General features: G+C 45.0%; 1 protein-coding gene across 19 annotated transcripts in view; it reads right to left on the bottom strand.

The window, feature by feature from the left end:
* NFASC (neurofascin) overlaps nt 1–18,620 on the bottom strand; it is a 259,426-nt gene extending 240,806 nt beyond the window's left edge. For 18 of the 19 annotated variants that reach the window (XR_013274473.1, XM_077481264.1, XM_077481260.1 and 15 more), the window contains exon 1: nt 17,876–18,620. Coding sequence is in view for 16 of the 19 variants with exons in the window: in XM_077481260.1 (XP_077337386.1) it covers nt 17,876–17,882 (7 nt within the window). In the remaining 3 variants the exon portion in view is untranslated. The remainder of the gene's footprint in view (nt 1–17,875) is intronic. The other variant, XM_077481265.1, reaches the window with a different exon arrangement.
* Nucleotides 18,621–19,899: the final 1,279 nt, after the last annotated feature.

The following is a 19,899-nucleotide window of genomic DNA, read 5'->3' as shown; positions in this document are numbered from 1 at the left end:
TTTGATTACCTATTTTTGTGTAATATATATAAAAAAAATATATATTATATATATATATATATATATATATATATATATATATATATATATATATATATATATATTATCATTCTAAATTATACATACAAGTGAACTGTTTGGATGTTTGTTTTGTTTAATAAATGTAAGAAATTTTCTGTATCACTTAAGGCTGCTTTCACACTGGAGCGAGCAGGCGTTGACGGTAAAACGCTGCCAGTTTTAGCGGCGCTTTACCGTCATTTTAGCCGGACACTTATAATCCAGCTAGCAGCCCAGGAAGGGGTTAAATGTGCCCGTGAAGCGCCGCTGCCAAATCGCATTGCAGGTGCTTCGGCAGCGGTGCCCATTCATTTCAATGGGCAGGAGTGGTGGAGGAGCGGTATACACCACTCGAAAGATGCTGCTTGCAGGACTTTTTTTTAACGTCCTGCCAGCGCATCTCCTCAGTGTGAAAGCACTCGGGGCTTCCACACAGACTGCAGGGGAGCCGTTTTGCAGGCACTTTACAGGCACTATTTTAAAGCGCCTGAAAAACGCCCCAGTGTCTGTTAGATTTTATGAGATGAAGGGGAAAAAATAAATAAATAATCGGCCTAACATATCGGCCCAAAAAAATCGGCATCATATATCGGCCATCGTGGCGATTTCTAAATATCGATATCGGCATCAGCCAGAGAAAAACCCATATCGGTCGACCTCTATTCTATTTATCACCATCAGTCATTTAGGACAACATTGGATCATTCAGAGATCCTCGCTGAACTTCTGGAGTGAGTTTGCTGCACTGAAAGTAAAGGGGCCGAATAATTTTGCACGCACCACTTTTCAGTTTTTTATTTGCTAAAAAAGTTTAAATTATCCAATAGATTTCGTTCCACTTCACAATTGTGTCCCACTTGTTGGTGATTCTTTACAAAAAATTAAAATTTTATATCTTTATGTTTGAAGCCTGAAATGTGGCAAAAGGTTGAAAAGTTCAAGGGGGCTGAATACTTTCACAAGGCACTGTGTGTATATATATATATATATATATATATATATATATATATATATATATATATATATATATATATATATGTATATGTATCATTTTTTTTTATTACAGATACTATCACTCTGGGCCATTGTCACAGGAGGGAGGCACAAGCCCCATTAGGGTCCTTGTAAACGCACGCTGTTCCCCCTATTTCACACACGCCCCTGTTAATTGTACCACACAACCATTCCACCAAACAGGACACAAATTGGTTTCATGTATTTTTGCTGTGCTTCTATTGGGTTTATTATTGTAAGTACCAACAGCAGCCAAGGCTTCATGCACACAAGACGCAGATGCAAACGCTGCTGGACACATGTTGAAACCGGCGTTTAGAAACGCGCGTTTTGCCGCGATTTTTACCGCGATTTAGCGGCGTTTTACCGCGTTTGCGTCTAGAAGCGTTTAGTTAAGCTAACATCATAGACCCTCCCCAGCTCAAAAAAACAGTATTATTAACTATTTCAGCAATTTTGTGAGACCAGAGTGAGTAGCAGCAGCTGTGAGAGCTGCAGTGTACTTGTATTTAGCGTGTCACTTGCCACGGCACCTGCCACAAGTTGTGGATTGTCCACTTGCCACGTCACTTGCCACGTCACTTGCCACGTCATCTGCCACAAGTTGTGGATTGTCCAACTGCCACGTCACCTGCCACAAGTTGTGGATTGTCCACTTGCCACGTGACTTGCCACATCACCTGCCACGTCACTTGCCACGTCACCTGCCACAAGTTTTGGATTGTCCACTTGCCACGTCACTTGCCACGTCACTTGCCACAAGTTGTGGATTGTCCACTTGCCACGTCACTTGCCACGTCACTTGCCACGTCATCTGCCACAAGTTGTGGATTGTCCAACTGCCACGTCACCTGCCACAAGTTGTGGATTGTCCACTTGCCACGTGACTTGCCACATCACCTGCCACGTCACTTGCCACGTCACCTGCCACAAGTTTTGGATTGTCCACTTGCCACGTCACTTGCCACGTCACTTGCCACAAGTTGGGGATTGTCCACTTGCCACATCACCTGCCACGTCACCTGCCACAAGTTGTGGATTGTCCACTTGCCACGTCACTTGCCACATCACCTGCCACGTCACTTGCCACGAGATGTGGATTGTCCACTTTCCACGTCATCTGTCATGCCACCTGCCACAAGCTGTGGATTGTCCACTTGCCACGTCACCAGCCACATCACCTGCCACAAGTTGTGGATTGTCCACTTGCCACGTCACTTGCCACATCACCTGCCACGTCACTTGCCACATCACCTGCCACAAGTTGTGGATTGTCTACTTGCCACGTCACTTGCCACATCACCTGCCACGTCACTTGCCACGTCACCTGCCACAAGTTGTGGATTGTCCACTTGCCACGTCACCTGCCACGTCACCTGCCACAAGTTGTGGATTGTCCACTTGCCACGTCACTTGCCACATCACCTGCCACAAGTTGGGGATTTTCCACATCACCTGCCACGTCACTTGCCACATCACCTGCCACAAGTTGTGGATTGTCCACTTGCCACGTCACTTGCCACATCACCTGCCACGTCACTTGCCACAAGATGTGGATTGTCCACTTTCCATGTCACCTGCCATGCCACCTGCCACAAGTTGTGGATTGTCCAATTGCCACGTCACCAGCCACATCACCTGCCACAAGTTGTGGATTTCCACTTGCCACATGACTTGCCACATCACCTGCCACATCACTTGCCACGTCACCTGTCACAAGTTGTGGATTGTCCACTTGCCACATCACTTGCCACCTGCCATGTCACTTGCCACAAGCTGTGGATTGTCCACTTGCCACGTCACTTGCCACGTCACCTGCCACGTCACTTGCCACGTCACCTGCCACAAGTTTTGGATTGTCCACTTGCCACGTCACTTGCCACGTCAGCTGCCACGTCACTTGCCACAAGATGTGGATTGTCCACTTGTCACATCACCTGCCACATCACTTGCCACATCACCTGCCACGTCACCTGCCACAAGTTGTGGATTGTCCACTTGCCACTTCACTTGCCACATCACCTGCCACGTCACTTGCCACGAGATGTGGATTGTCCACTTTCCACGTCATCTGCCATGCCACCTGCCACAAGCTGTGGATTGTCCACTTGCCACGTCACCAGCCACATCACCTGCCACAAGTTGTGGATTGTCCACTTGCCACGTCACTTGCCACATCACCTGCCACGTCACTTGCCACATCACCTGCCACAAGTTGTGGATTGTCTACTTGCCACGTCACTTGCCACATCACCTGCCACGTCACTTGCCACAAGATGTGGATTGTCCACTTTCCACGTCACCTGCCATGCCACCTGCCACAAGTTGTGGATTGTCCACTTGCCACGTCACCAGCCACATCACCTGCCACAAGTTGTGGATTGTCCACTTGCCACACCACTTTCCACGTCACCTGCCACAAGATGTGGATTGTCCACTTGCCACGTCACCAGCCACATCACCTGCCACAAGTTGTGGATTGTCCACTTGCCACATCACTTTCCACGTCACCTGCCACGTCACCTGCCACGTCACCTGCCACAAGTTGTGGATTGTCCACTTGCCACGTCCCCTGCCACGTCACCTGCCACAAGTGGATTGTCCACTTGCCACATCAGCTGCCACAAGCTGTGGATTGTCCACTTGCCACGTCACCAGCCACAAGTTGTGGATTGTCCACTTGCCACGTGACTTGCCACATCACCTGCCACGTCACTTGCCACATCACCTGCCACAAGTTGTGGATTGTCTACTTGCCACGTCACTTGCCACATCACCTGCCACGTCACTTGCCACAAGATGTGGATTGTCCACTTTCCACGTCACCTGCCATGCCACCTGCCACAAGTTGTGGATTGTCCACTTGCCACGTCACCAGCCACATCACCTGCCACAAGTTGTGGATTGTCCACTTGCCACACCACTTTCCACGTCACCTGCCACGTCACCTGCCACAAGATGTGGATTGTCCACTTGCCACGTCACCAGCCACATCACCTGCCACAAGTTGTGGATTGTCCACTTGCCACATCACTTTCCACGTCACCTGCCACGTCACCTGCCACAAGTTGTGGATTGTCCACTTGCCACGTCCCTTGCCACGTCCCCTGCCACGTCACCTGCCACAAGTGGATTGTCCACTTGCCACATCACCTGCCACAAGTTGTGGATTGTCCACTTGCCACGTCACCTGACACAAGTTGTGGATTGTCCACTCGCCACGTCACTTGCCACATCCCCTGCCACAAGTGGATTGTCCACTTGCCACGTCACTTACCACGTCCCCTGCCACAAGTGGATTGTCCACTTGCCACGTCACCTGCCACAAGTTATGGATTGTCCACTTGCCACGTCACATGCCAGTCACCTGCCACAAGTTGTTGATTTTCCACTTGCCACGTCACCTGCCAGGTCACTTGCCACGTCACCTGCCAGGTCACTTGCCACGTCACCTGCCACAAGTTGTGGATTGTCCACTTTCCACGTCACTTGCCACTTCACCTGCCACAAGTTGTGGATTGTCCACTTGCCACATCACTTGCCACCTGCCATGTCACTTGCCACAAGTTGTGGATTGTCCACTTGCCACGTCACTTGCCACTGCCATGTCACTTGCCACAAGTTGTGGATTGTCCACTTGCAATTGCAATTGTTTAAAATATTTTTCTAATGGTTTTTCATCATTTGCAATCATTTTTGAGATTTTTAATGTAAAAAAAAAGGTCACCTTTAAAAACGCATATAAACGCATACGCGGCTAAACGCGGTAGCGGCGTTTTGCCGCGTTTTACCACGTTTTGCCGCGTTTTGCGTCTGAAACGTGAACATTTTTGCTTCTGAACGCATTTTTTTGCTTCTGGAAAAACGTGATTAAACGCAACTGCATAAAAACGGAAAAAAACGAGACTGTGTGCATGGACACATAGGATAACATTGAATGAGTTCAGGGGCAGTTGAAAAAACTGTCCAACTGCATCTGAACGCGCGTTTAACTGCGTCTCGTGTGCATGAGGCCTTAGGCCCCTTTCACACTGACGTCCCGTTCAGGCCCGCCTGTCAGTTTTTCAGGCGGACCTGAACGGGTGCTCCATAGAGCTCTATGGAGCGTCGGATGTCAGCGGTGACATGTCCGCTGACATCCGACCCGCTCCGATCCGAAAAAGTGTAACGGAGGAAAAAGCTATTTTTCCATCCGTCTGCGGATCGGATCGGGTGATGACGGGCACTGCGGTCCGTCGTCATCCGACCTCCCATAGGGGAGAGCGGCGCTGTGACAGGTCCGTCCCTGCGCAGTGTGCAGAGACAGACCTGTCATCTTCCTGCTCAGCGGGGATCGGCGGAGTGATCCCCGCTGAGCAAACGGATATCCACGGGGCGGATCAGAACTGATCCGCCCCGTGTGAAAGGACCCTTAGGGTGTTTCATTTTCTAATGGAAAAAAAAAAGCTGTAAAATTTTTTCAGACTTATACACTAAGATTAATAGGTAATATGATAGGCAAAACATGTGTTATATTAATCAACTTTGAATGATGCAATCCCTTGTATTCTGTCACGTCGTGGATCCCAAACAATTTAAAGAACGTCTTCGTTCTTAGTAATGAAATAGCTCAGGTCTTTTCCTTCAAAAAACATGTTTTTACCCTCTAATTTTTTCACTTCCTTTTTCTTTGCAGGTTTGGTTTCTAAATTTTTAGTCATATTTTCCTTAACAGCCTGAGTAATACATTTGTCCAAAAAAGCCAATCCTACGTTTGTTTCTGACAGATACCAAAAGATGTCTCTTAGCAACTGTGAGAGCACATTTTTTGACGTCTGCATCTGGGTAAGTGCTCAAAAGTTGTAGCATATCCATATCATTCTTTGGAGCCTATCGACTTACAATTGCCTCATGCCAAAAGCAAACATATATGAGGCTGATAAAATGTGCAACCTGTTTCATTCCTTCCAATTGTCGTTGAGGAATATTCAACTGTTTAGTGAAGAGGACAATATTAAGTGCATATATTGCCTTTGCCATCTACCTTGCTTGATGCAGTGCCCCTGGGATCCTGAAACTGAAATCTTTTTTACACCAACCTCCTAGGTACAAGAGTGAGAGTTGTAATGACTCTTTACAGTCTTCTCTTGGATAACTTCCGTCTTTTAGGACATTTTGGATGTAGTTAACCATTTTCACATGTTTTTCTTCTAGAAAGCCTTGAACGGGACTTTCTTCATCCAGCATTGTTGTATATGACTTCTTATCAAGTGAAGCCCACAAACTTTGCTTTGATAAAAGTCATCAATGTGTGCAACCCCTAAATATTATCCAATCTTCTTGAACTTTGTCATATATATCTTTTACATCACTGAGACACGGGGCGTAAACAAAGTCATATGAAAATCACATCTTTGGAAAAATGAAACACCCTAAGCAGCCTTTACTATTATGTATTTAAGTTTGGATTGTACATCTGTAAAATTTTGTTTTTCTTTACATAACTAATGACTGCAAAATCTATGTTTTAGAACTCTCAATGGCCCCCACTATTCCTGAGGAAGGTCTATAAGTCCGAAACATGTCGGGTTTCATCAAATCAATTCATAAGGACTGAGTCTGGTCCACAGTATCGGCAGCCCTTTGGCTGTATGTGATGGTGCTAAGGAGTATTTGAGCATTATCAAACCATGATGTTTATACATGGATGACGTTTTGATGTAATGTAATTTTGGTAGCACTAGAGTCCTTTTTTTACCTGATGTTTCCAAAATAAAGCTGAACTTTTTTATGACCTAGATTCATATGTGATTCTGCCAATGAGAGACAATGAGGGTTTTTGGTGCACCGTGTGCATACATTTTCTTGTTCCAATGATGTATAGGATGTTAGTAGACTGCAGTTTTGTACACTACACTCTATCCTTAAGGCTCTGTTCACACCTAGCCATTTTGTTTTCAGGCAATAAGTCACATGATTTTTGCTGTGATTTTGCTGCGATTTTGTACAGGTCAAAAGGTCACCAATGTAAAAAGCACAAAATGCCTGTAATCTGCCAAAAAGGAGCTCTTGTACTTTATAGAGCTTCAGGTGTTTTGCTTTAGATGACAAAATGCTCAGATGTGAACGTGGCCATTTAAATGAATGGTATTTGTCATGTTGGGCCTTTTTAGACCTGAAGCTTTCAGCAGAAAAATGCCCAAAAATGCCTAGGCGTGAACAGAGCCTAAACTATTTTTTTCTAAAATCCTTTAAAAAGACCTGGTTCTACTGTCTCGGCTTCACATTTTTGTAGGAAGGTAAGATTGATGTTTGAGGACACTTGACTCTGCTTCCATTCAACTGGCACACCACCCAAGGTATCCCCCCCCCCCCCCCCTTACCAGACCCCTACCTTGTCCACAGCCTTTCCACCATTTCTCTTTCCATTTCTTTCCCTTTGCTCGTCTTTACCCTACCTCCTCCCCTCTGCCCCAATCTACCCCCCCCCCCCACCCTTCAGACATTCTTACACCTCCTTGTCTTAACAGATACCTTGTTATTTTCTCTCAACACATTATGGTTACTTCTGATGGTGTTTATCTTTTGAACAACTTCTGTTAGTTTTATGTATACTAGATCTGCATGCTTTTCAATGTCAATATTATCATTTTGTGTGATTTGTATACCCTTTCCTATTCAAAACCAAAAATAAAGAATTAAGAAAAATAAACTATACCCTTTGGCAGAGTAAGAATAGTATATTTTTTACTGTTGGGGGACACTGAAGCACTCCTGGACTGGTAATACTGGGATTTGTGTACATATTTATCAAACATCAAGATCAAACAAAGTGATATTCCAGCATAAGCTTTGCAAACTACTGTAGTAGTTGGCAATAGTATATCGTTGATACAGATCAACTTTAAACCCAATTCCAAGAAAATTTTAAAAATCCACCCTTGCAGTGGCCTTACATGCACACACACACTGCAATGGTTAAATGCATTCCAGTTTAGGGGAGAGGATTAAGCAATATATACTTAAAAATAAATAGTTACAATACCTTATTCCTCACTCCAGCGGGCTCCTTCCAGTGTTGCAACCTGTCCTCTGCAGCTGCTCTGTAAACTGCGACCATCTCCAGTCTCATTCAAGCCTCCCCAATGTACAATACAGTGGTAATGTCCCTGTGTTGTACGTGATGTTGCCAATGCTCTGCCCACAGACCTGAGCTTCAGGCAGAGGAGAAGAACACTGGTGTAATGTAAGTAATGCGACCACCATAGATAGTTACATAGTTACATAGTTAGTAAGGTTGAATAAAGACACAAGTCCATTCAGTTCAACCTGAGTGCGTGTCTACAATTGTTCCTATTCCTGTACATTATACACTCACATCAGTCCCTACCCTAATAGATAGAGCTGTTTTCTTTCCTAAAACCAAGGATTGCCCCCCCGCAGAGTCACTGTGTTCTCAATGGCCGCTAGCAAAAATTACACATAAAATCCAACAGGCTGGTTGTACCCAAGTCGATTGATTAATCAACTTGGGTACATTCAGTTTGCCCATACATGGTTTGAGTCTCAGTCGGTCCCTGCTAAACCGGCAGAGATTTGAACTGTCTTTGGACAGCTTAAAGCTATTGTACAGTAACCCATAGGCATATCATGCATTTAGAGATTGATTAATGAAAATTAACTTTTCAGGCACCAACACTTGAATTAATAAAATGTGTACATACTTTATTAAAACATTGCATGCTCTCCAATTGAGCCTATAATGCATCCCTGGTTGTGTTGTGTAGGTTTGCCCCCTTATCTGCCTTCTGGTCTACGCCCATATCTGATGTCTTCACCTCCACGTACCTGTATTTTATTTTTATGCACTCATTTATGTGAGTAAAATAAAAGAATTATGTTCAATGATTTAATATCTATATGGTACTTACTGTTTATATTTATAAGCAATATATTGATTCTGTGTTCTTTATCCATTTAGATACTTGCTTAAAGATCCTTTTTTTTTTTTTTTTTTTGAAATTATTTTTATTAATTTGCAAGTAAACAATAAAACAACCTACAGCCTATTGGGCATACCCAGGCTGATTATTACAAAAACCCCCCTGAGTCAACCCATCAGGGAACAACCAAATAACCCTCCCCCTCCCCCCACCCGATACACCGCCACCGGCGTGTGCATCCAAACAGAAAAAAAGAAAATCCCCCCTCCCCCTGTACGCTCCAGCACCACTGCACATTACTCAGGACAGTTACTTAATTCGCCCATGCTCCACCGCAGTCCACACTCAGACCCAGGATAAAATATGCAAGCATCACCCTTCACCTACCAATCCCCTATTGCCCACGTAAATAATGACCCAGGATTACATGAATATCACACAACCTAGAACTCTTCCACTAATCACTAATGAAACTCCATCAGTCTGGATTCAAGTCAGCGTTGGTGTCACGCGACTCCGTCCAAATGCCCCATACTTTATGAAATTTAGTGCCACAGCCTCGCGAGAGGTAGGTGGCCCTGTAAAGAGAGAGAGCCGTATTCACTAAGTGCTTCCAAAAATTAATAGAGGGGGCTACCGGGGCCTTCCATTTGAGAACAATCGACTTACGGGCATAGTACAGCAATAAGCCCAGGAGTGTTCTGAGCGCTCGGCGTGGAGCCAGCGGCTCGACCAGTCCTAAGAGGCATATCTCGACCGATAAAGGTATGTTAACGGTGGTAACCGCCAGAATAAAATTAGTCACCTACACCCAAAACCTAGCTATCTGAGGACAGCTCCAGAACATGTGTATGAAATCCGCCGAAAGTGAGTTGCATCTCCAACAAAAATCAGGGACAGATGGATAGATTCTGTGAAGACGTTGCGGAGTGTAATATACCCTATGTGCTATTTTGAATTGCACCAATCTATCTCTGGCTGACACTAACTGTAGGAAAGGATACTCCCATACATCTTCCCAGTCCTCCGTATCCAAGGAGGGAAAATCAGCTTCCCACCTTGCCCTTTGGAGTTCAAAACCGGTATGAACACCTGGGAGTAACACCTTGTAGATAGCAGACAACGGTTTGGACAGATCAACATCTCTGAGCAGAGATTCCAACCTTGAGGTGTAAAATGCGACGGGGGCATTTACAAACTGCGTTCGAAAGGCATGATTAAGTTGTAAGTATCTGAATAAGTGTGAGTTGGGCAGTGTATACTGTTGTTTCAGCCTATCAAAGGTCTGTATTTTGCCCTCAACATAAAGTTGATCAATATATTTGATACCCCTGCTTGCCCATACACTAGGGTCGGGAATAGAGCCAAATTACGGTAAATTCGGGTTGAACCAAAGAGGACTATGCGGGGAGATGTGTCCCGAGGGTACGGGGCGCATCAGATTGGCAGCATTCCATGCCCTTATAACCGCCCTCATTGCAGCAGTAAGAGGAAAAGGGGCTCGTAGACCGCGATACTTAAAGATCCTTTTTAGCACACAACTAATTCAGCAGGATTGGTTCATCTGAGGTGGCAAAAATTGCCAACTGAAAGTCACCATATTCAGTATTCACGATTGTCAGTTGTTACAATATTCTATGTCGGGGAACCTAGCAAACCTTATGGGTGAGATTGGTATATATGTGATTAACATTAATGCTTGTACAATTTGATATGGTTCAAATGTTGTCTTTTACGTTGAATTTTTTAATAAAATATGTACACATTTTATTAATTAAAGTGTTGGTGCCCGAAAAGTCAATTTTCTTTAGGCTGGGTTCACACCAGTGCAAAATCGAATTCGCATGACAGGAGATTGTGACCAGCTCTCTATGGAGCCGGTTCACATATCTCCGGGGAGGCTACGGAACGGATTGCACAGAGTGGTAATGTCCCTGTCCCAGTCCCAGATTGCACTGTGCGTCTTTGGCTCCATTTCAGGGCAAAATTCAGGCAAAAATTCGTCCCTGATTCGTCCCTGAAACTGAGAACAGAGATGCACTGGACCCCTGCTATGAGCCGCATGCAGCTTAGATGTGAATTCAGCCTTAATCAATACTGGTCAGTATTAGGACATGGCAAAGTTTATTTTGCTAATATCCACAGTGACACTCTGTGGTGACATACTTTGTCAATACCATGCATTTAACCCTTGCAGTCCAAGGGTGGATTTTATTTCATTTTCCCATAGTTGACTTCTTGGTTTCAAAGAAAATGATCAATTTCTAAAGAAGCCATGCCTTCCTCAATATGTAAATGATGACTTGATGAAGAATGAAGAATTCACTGATTTGACATGTGAAAACCGCCTTACTCATAGCTATAGGATTTTTTTAGAATCATAAGTACTTCTGCACTCAGGTGTCTTCCGAAAGTTTTCCAAAAAGTGAAAAATCTTTAAAAAAAAATCTTCAATTGTTCAGAATCTTCTGTAATCCCTTATTTTACTTACAACAGAGAGGGATATCAGTCAGCAGAAGTTTTGTTTATGAGGACTTTCTTGAAAATCTGCTTATTCTTCTGCTGCAAAAAAAATCTATCCCTCAAGAGAATTTTTTTTCAGTTTGTTGCACATTGTTGGCTGTAAAATTACTTAAGATCCCAAGAATGTTACATATTTTCTGAAAGCAGAGGTCTTATGGAATGAAAAGATGGCTGTTGCAATTTTTTTTTTATGTCACACAATATTTGCCCGACTGTTTATCAAACACATATTTTCAGAAAAAAATATACTACAATTAATTTTAGTGCAAAACACACAATTCCCAGTTTTTGGTCAAATATAAAAGATGGAGTTAAAGCAAATCGTTACATACCAAACATGTCAAGTCTTATGCTGCGTACACACGACTGGAAAATTTGATTGTGTGTGGGCTTCATGGGACCTTTGCTGTCCAAAAATCTGACGGATATTAGAAATTGAACATTTTTCAAATTTTTCCGCCAGAACTCCGCCGGACCCAGTTTGTATCGGGAAACCCGTTCATCTGTACGCTGGTCCTATGGACCAAATACGACGCAAGGGCAGCTACAGCAGCTACAGTCTTCTTCCCTCCGGTCTTCTTCCGATGTTGACACAACGCTCTTTCCTGTTGCAATGCTGTGTGCACGGTGCACTACGACTTATATAAGCATGGTGACCCCGCCCCTTATGATGGCACAGTCCCAGCATGCCCGGTGACCCTGCCCCTTATGACAGCACAGTCCCGGGGCACGCTTGAACTGTGCCGTCATAAGGGGCGGGGTCACCACGTGACATCACCAGGTGACCCCGTCCCATGCCTATATAAGTCCTAGCGCACAGTGCACACAGCATTGCAGCAGGAGAGAGAGTCCTGTCAACATCAGAAGAGGACTAGTGGGAAGAAGACGCAAAAGAGCTGAAGATATCTGAGGAGCCCGGGAGAAGAATTGGAGAGTGGGAGAAGAGGCCGGAGAGGGGGGGAAGAACCGGAGACCAGGAGAGAAGGCCAGAGAGCAGGAGAAGAGGCCGGAGAGAGAGGAGGAGTCAGAAGAGACCCCCCGAAAGACGGAAGAGACCCCCGGAGCTGCCTAATAAATTACTTTAAAAACCTGTCTAGTGTGTTTTTTTATTGACACTTTTTCCCCCCAGGTGAATGGGTAGGGGTATGATGTATACTTATATGTATACCATACTTATTCACATAGGGTGGGGGGCTGGGATCTGGAGGGGGCCCCTTATTAAAGGGGGCTCCCAGATTCCGATAAGCCCCTGACAACCAACAGCCAGGGTTGTTGGGAAGAGGTCCTTGTCCTCATCAACATGGGGACAAGGTGCTTTGGGGTGGGGGGTGCGCAGAGCGCCCCCTTCCCCAAAGGACCCACCCCCCCATGTTGAGGACATGCAGCCTGGTACGGTTCAGGGGGGGGGGGGGCGCTTGCTCGTGCCCACCCCCTTTCCTGACTGGCCGGGCTGCTTGCTCCGATAAGGGTCTGGTACGGACCTTGGGGGGACCCCACACCGTTTTTTTTTTTGGTGTAGGGGTTTCCTCTTAAAATCCGGGGCTCATAAGATGTCAATCTCGCCTATAAAAGCGGCGAGATTGACTTTCTCTTCTAGTCCCATTGTCACTCATCACGTTCAAAATGAACAGACTTTAGTCTGTGTGTGGGCAAGTCCGATCATTTGGAAGTCCGTCGCAACTCCGTCAAAAGTCCGTCGGGAAGACCGTCGGACTTAGTCTGTCAGGAAAGTCCGGTCATGTGTGGGCAAGTCCGTTCATTCGGAAAGTCCTTTGGAACTCTGCCGAAAGTCCGTTGGGAAGACCATCAGACCTAGTTTGTTGTAAAGTCTAGTCGTGTGTACGCAGCATTAGAATTGGGTGCACCCATGATATTGCAAAAAGCCTTGGAATCCAAAAGTCTTCATTGGCAATGCTTTAAAAGCCTTTACATGTCAAAATTACGGTCCTAGAATTATTGCTGTCACTACTTTCGCAGCAATACCTCAAATATGTGGTGCAATCACGGTTTACATATGTGCGGACTGTATGCATGCAGTAGGGTTACATTTATTTTTTATTATTACATTTTATTTAACTTTCTTTTAACTTTCTTTTCATTTAGCTTTATTGATATCACAAGAGGGCTAGCAAGCGCCCTATGTGATAGTATTGGGGAGGTGACAGGTCCTCTTTATGGAGGCATCATGGGTCTATGAGAGGCATAATGCCATTCAGGACATTCCGACGACAAAATCCGTCTGATTTTTTCTGATGGATTTTGGCCCAAACTTGTCTTGAATACACATGGTCGCACAAAGTTGTCGGAAAATCCTATCGTTCAGAACGAGGTGACGTAAACCATGTATGACGGGACTATAAAGAGGGCAGTAGCCAATAGCTTTCGTCTCGTCATTTATTCTGAGCATGCATGGCACTTTGTGCGTCGGAATTGTCTACACACGATCGGAATTTAAACAATCGCATTTTGGCAGTGCGATGCCTGTTTTTTTTTTCTGCCATCTTTATTTAAATATCAAAATGACATTTCATTTATTTCTAGGCACTGCTGCATCTGCAGTTCGTACACCTGACAGTGCCCAGAGCCTTCAGATGAGCTCTGATCCATTATGGAAAAATGCATGCCATATGCATTTTTATGCACCACACTGCTCGGCCCCGAGGGGCTAAGTTGCAGCTTGACCAGAACAAATAAAAAACAATTGTTTTTCCCTGTGCCCTTGTAATGACTGGCATTGATCCAATGCAGGAAAACACAAGTCACCACACCAGTGTGAAGAAGTCCCAAGGGTAAACAAGCCAGTAATGAGGAGCTCTAGACTCCTTCAGAAAAAAAAAAAATTCAGCAGCTACAAATACTGTAGCTGATGTATTTTAATATAAAAATTCAGGGATCCCACGATGTCCTAATCCAGGCCGATTCTTCAATCAGCTTCGAGCGCATGTGCTGGCATCTCTAATAAAGGAAACAGGAAGTGAAACCTTGCAGCTTCACAACCTGTTTCCTAATGTGCATGTGAATGGTCCCACCGTTTTCTGGGACCTGTGATGTGTCCCAGAAGACTGCAGGGGAAGGAGGGGGCCGAACTTCCGGCCCAGTGTGCCACAGCGATCTGAGCTGAAAATGGAAGTGGGCACCTGTCAAAATCTTTCCCCCCAAAAAGTGCCAAACATGGCAGCAGGGGGGGGGGGGGGGGTTGAGGGTGCAAACAAGGTAGAGCTCTGCTTTAATGATATTACAATGGGATTAAGGCTGGGTTCACACCGCTGCGGGGGGAGAACCGGATGTGATTCGCACAGCAAATCACATCCGATCTCCGTAGCACTGCGAGTTCAGCCATACAGATAGTATGGCTGAACTTGCAGCGGTCCCACAGCAAACTCGCACAGGACCCTTTTTTGGGTCCGCAACGGAATCGGATCGCATGGGGGTTCACACCATGCGATCCGATTCCTGTGCGAGTCGGCAGATCGCACTGCGATATGCCGACGGATCTGGGGGTGTCATTAACATAACATTGACACCCCCAGCCGTCCGCATAGGGCAGTGTGAACTGCCGGCGGGAGGTGAGCGATGCGGGAAAACGCCGCGGATTCGCGGCGTTCCCGCATCGCAATAGTGTGAACCTAGCCTAAAGGTTGACATTTTGAGGAGAAAATGTTGTGGGTAGAGCTACATACCCCAAACATGGCTAAACTCTAGGACTGGGAGAAGCAATGATTTCAGCATTTTCCAACGTGTCATAGTAACCATTGTAATTAGTGACAATTGCTTGACAAATTAATGTGTTTTCAATTTTCCTGTCATATATTTCTCCCCTTTGTTGTATACATCTTTGTGGTTTTCACTGAGCACAATAATGTATAAATAAGATAAGGCCATTATATATATATATATATATATATATATATATATATATATATATATATATATATATATATATACAGTATTTAATTGTGTTAGAAATACAGGGCAAATTCAAATTCTTTTGTGTTCATTTGTTGCATCAGAAACAGAGATAATGTTATTGGATAAAGACTGTAGTTGTATTAATGGGTTAGTGAGAGTGAACCCCCAGACTAGACTAGAGCCCCAGTCCTCCCAGATACCAGGTACTGATTTTATTTGCTAAAAGTGTAATCCAATGGTATATTCTTAGTCAATACAGAAATGCACAGTCACTGTGCAACGCATAGATAAAGTTGCTTAGTCGACATCACAGGCCTATAAGAAAACATTTTTACAACTCAGGTTTTCCTCTTGCAGAATCGACTCTTGAACATTCAGCATTAACATTAAAATTGAAACCTTCTTTCCTATAGCAGTTCATACAGACATATTTACTTTTACTGTTATACAACATGCCACTCAAATTTTACTACCAGCTGCCCCAAAAGTCATCAGCCTTCCACCAGCCATAATGGTCAATTGTTTTCTATAGGGTCATTATGGAATAGTGAACTTCCTGCAGATGGTTTCATAAATGTGCAGTAGAACTAGCAACAAGAATTGTGTGTTGAAATCAAAATATTGAGCCCCAAAATAGCATATTCACAAATAATTACCCATGAATAATTAATATGTAACTAAACCAAAGAACAGAAATTGCAGCTTACCAGTCCTTTAATGAGGTGGCTGCATTTGTTTCCATTTTCACCATTTTTTTCCCCCTTTATTTTAACCTGGTAATCCTGCCAATAACTTCCTGTGTAGGGTGACAATTGTACTGAGCAACGTTGTCACTCTAGGACAGGGAATGTGTTAAAACGACATAACTCCCGATGATCTACCAAAAGGGGGGAGGTGTTTTGTAGTCCACCAAGACAGCTGGGAACAAGATTTCTGGTTGGATGAACAGCTATTTTTCTTTGCACTTCTTTCCATTGAAAGCTCTTAATTATGTCTCTGTTATATAATAAAGAGCTTTCAATGGAAAATGTAACAGACCAGAAGGGATTTGATATCTAAGGAATAACTAGGTACTGTTTTATATCTGGTTCTTTGATGTTATCTATGAGTTCACTGTCTCCTGGAGTCCATTTAAATCAGACAATATTTGAGAAAGTGGTGTTAAATAAAAATAGCCAAAGCTCTCCAAATGAACTATTTGATAGCGTTGTATTACTGACATGTAGAATTGGAGAATTATTTGAAAGCATAGCACCAGAGCAGCTTCCCCCCTCAGTCTCTTCCGTGCCCTATCTCCGTCAGTCGGACTAACCATGCATCTCCTCAGCTGTACGTCTCCTCCTCCTCTTTTCTCCTCATAGGCCAATAGGATGGCTTCTCCTTTCGACCAATCAGGAAACGGTTCTCATGACCCGCTTTCTGATTGGTCGGGAGGAGAATCAGTGTGATAATAGCAAATATTCATTCGCAATTGTCACACAACTGGGTGGGCTTCGGGCACAGTGCACTGCGCCCCAAGCCCACACTTTTTTGAAGCCTATTGGAGCCTCTGGCTCTAATCATGTGCATCCTGCATGTAGATCAGGCACCTGGCCGCAGGGAGGAGGGGGGGGGGTGGCTCCCATGCACACCATGGGCCGCCACTGATTAAAGTGTATGTAAATATGAACAATATATGTCTCTTATTTGCTCCCTTTTGGTCAGTAAAATATGCCATTGAAAAATTTTCTAATTCTATCTGTTTGACGTTCTAAAAATAAAATAAAAACGCTATTCATCCAGCCAGAAATCATGTGGGCTGATAACTATCAGTTAGCAGTGTTCCCTGCGAGCTTGGTGGACTACAAAACACCTCCCCCTGTTATGGGCAAGGGAGGTGCTATGTAGTCCTAACACACTTCTAGGATGACAACACCGCTCAGTACTGTTGTCACCCTAGGACAGGGAATGTGTTAATGGCAGAATTACCAGGTTAAATTAAAGGGGGAAAAAATGCATGAGAAAACAAATGCAGCCATCACATCTATTGATAAGTAAGCTGCAATACTATAAATTTTTGTTCTTGGGTTTAGATATGCGGTAATGCAGTCCATGAATAAGGTATAACCTGGTGCGTCCATACAGGGTAGGTCATCTTAAGCGACTGATTAGCTTTTGCTGGGCACAAGTGACACATAATAGGAGCTGGAACTGTACACTAGCAGTGCAGGGGAGCAGAAGGAGGCTGTGTAGTGTGAAGTCTATTCAGCTGGCAGCACACAAAGACACAGAGAAAGATGAGAGCAAGGGCTAGCATGCACACAAAGAAACATTAACAGCTATAGGAACATTGATTGTGAATCTGCTAGCACACACAAATCTACATTTTGCAGTATGAATGTCAAGGCTCAGTGACAACTCTAGCCTATAATAAGGAGCCCCCTCCCACCTAGAGCCGCAGTGCTGACCTGTCATCTCACCGAACAGCTTTCCTTGGATGGTGGTGCAGGGCCTGGGATGAGGCTGCCCCCAGATATTCTCCTCCTTCTTCTGGTTCCACCACTATGGATGGTGGTGATGATGTGCAGACCCTGGGATGAGGCTGCCCCCAGATATTCTCCTTCTTCTGGTTCCACCACTATGGATGGTGGTGATGATGTGTAGACCCTGGGATGAGGCTGCCTCCAGATGTCCTCCTTCTTCTGGATCCACCACTATGGATGGTGGTGATGATGTGCAGGGCCTGGGATGAGGCTGCCCCCAGATGTCCTCCTCCTCCTTCTGGATCCACCACTATGGGTGGTGATGATGCTGTGATGATGAAGTGGCTGTAGCTTGCAGGGTGGGTGGTGCAGAGACCAGATCCCGTTGCCTAATACATTTTTGTAGGGCGATGATGGTGCTTTCTTCAGAAATAGGAGGGCATGATGATAGGCAGAGAAATCCGGACACAGCTGTCACTGGTGCTGAGAAGGATGCAGTAGTAAGCAGCTGCTGGCTGGCTCAGGCTGTGCCCTGGGTGGGTGTCTCTCTTTCACGCCCTCTTCTAGGCTGGATGCTCTAGATGAGGACTTAATTTCCCTTTCAGTATCTTGAATAGGATGTCTTGTGTGTGAGCCGTGCAGTGCGTATGTGACAGGCAGGCAGAGCTCCGCATTAGGGCAAAAGCCCAGAGAGTGATCAGCGCATTCCCGCAGTGCCATGCACGCCCCCGATCCGTCTCCGTTATGGATTGCTGCTGTGCGCGTGCCCTGAGCTCAGCACCATCATCATCATCAGGGACTGTTCCTTGTAAGATGTGCTAACCACAGGCCCAATGGTCTACACATAGTGACTTTGACACCCCCTTATTTACCTATACTTCAGAATCATTTTTACTAATAATCAGGAAATCAATTGAATCAGTATTCAAGGCCAGGACACATACCAATATGGGGATGTTTTTATTTATTCTGAGTTTAAGGGCGATTCATACTATTGTGATGGCAGACATCGCATGTAATTCGCAGCGCACTGCTGTTCACATTACATGCGATGTCTGCACGGTGCGATATCAGCCATACAGATAGTATGGCTGATATCGCACCGCATTCAGTCCAAACACGCACGGGACCCTTTTTTCTGTTCGGATCAGAATCAGATCGCATGTGTGTTCAGACATATGCAATCCGATTCATGTCCGATCTGTCAGTTTGGCTGAAACGGGGGTGTTGTTAACATATAATGACACTCCCCATCAGTTTGCATATGGCAGTGTGAACTGCCGTGTGTGACGGGTGCGATGCGGGAAACCCGCAGTTGATTCGCAGGGTTCTCGCATCGCAATAGTGTGAACCGGCCCTTAGACATTTATAATCATGCCAAAAAAGGAAAAAATAAATAAATTAATAACAATGATGGAACAATGATGGCGAAACACAGGGCCGCATCTAGCCTGTCTGATGTGGGATGCAATAGAAAATGTATGTGTGTTGTGGGGGGGGGGGGGGGGTGGGGGGGCAGAGAATGAGGTAAGCAGAGCAGTGTACAGGGATCAGCAGGGCAGAGAATAGGGTCAACAATTTTTAAAAACCAATAGGGGCTATTGGCTTTTAGGGCAGTGTACAAGGGGTCAGCCGGTGGAGCTGGTCCGTCACCAGCCCCGCACTTACCCCATCTAGGTCGCGGGCAACGGTTTCTCCAAGCGGCGGCCTCGCCCTGTATCTCCTCCTCCTGATTGTCAGGTCTCAGAACGCACTTTCTGATTGGCTGGGAGGAGAATCAGGAAGAATATTATTTATTAATATTATTTTGCTATTATCACACAGCTGGGTGGGCTCAGGATACAGTGCTCTGTGCCTTGATCCCACCCTTTTTGAAGCTAATTAGAGCCTCAGGCTCTAATCACATGCTTCTAAAAAAAAAACACTCTATTGGAATCCATGCGTCCACCGCCCTGCATGTAGATTAGGGGCCGGGTGTATGGATTAGGGGGACAGCACCCCACATGGAC

This window comes from Lithobates pipiens, unplaced genomic scaffold, assembly GCF_037356315.1.
Source record: "Lithobates pipiens isolate NorthernLeopardFrog02 unplaced genomic scaffold, aLitPip1_a1.2 Scaffold_16, whole genome shotgun sequence".
NCBI classification, from domain to species: Eukaryota; Metazoa; Chordata; class Amphibia; order Anura; family Ranidae; genus Lithobates; species Lithobates pipiens.
The sequence above is the reverse complement of the archived record's forward strand: the minus strand, read 5'-3'. Positions and strand labels throughout refer to the sequence as shown.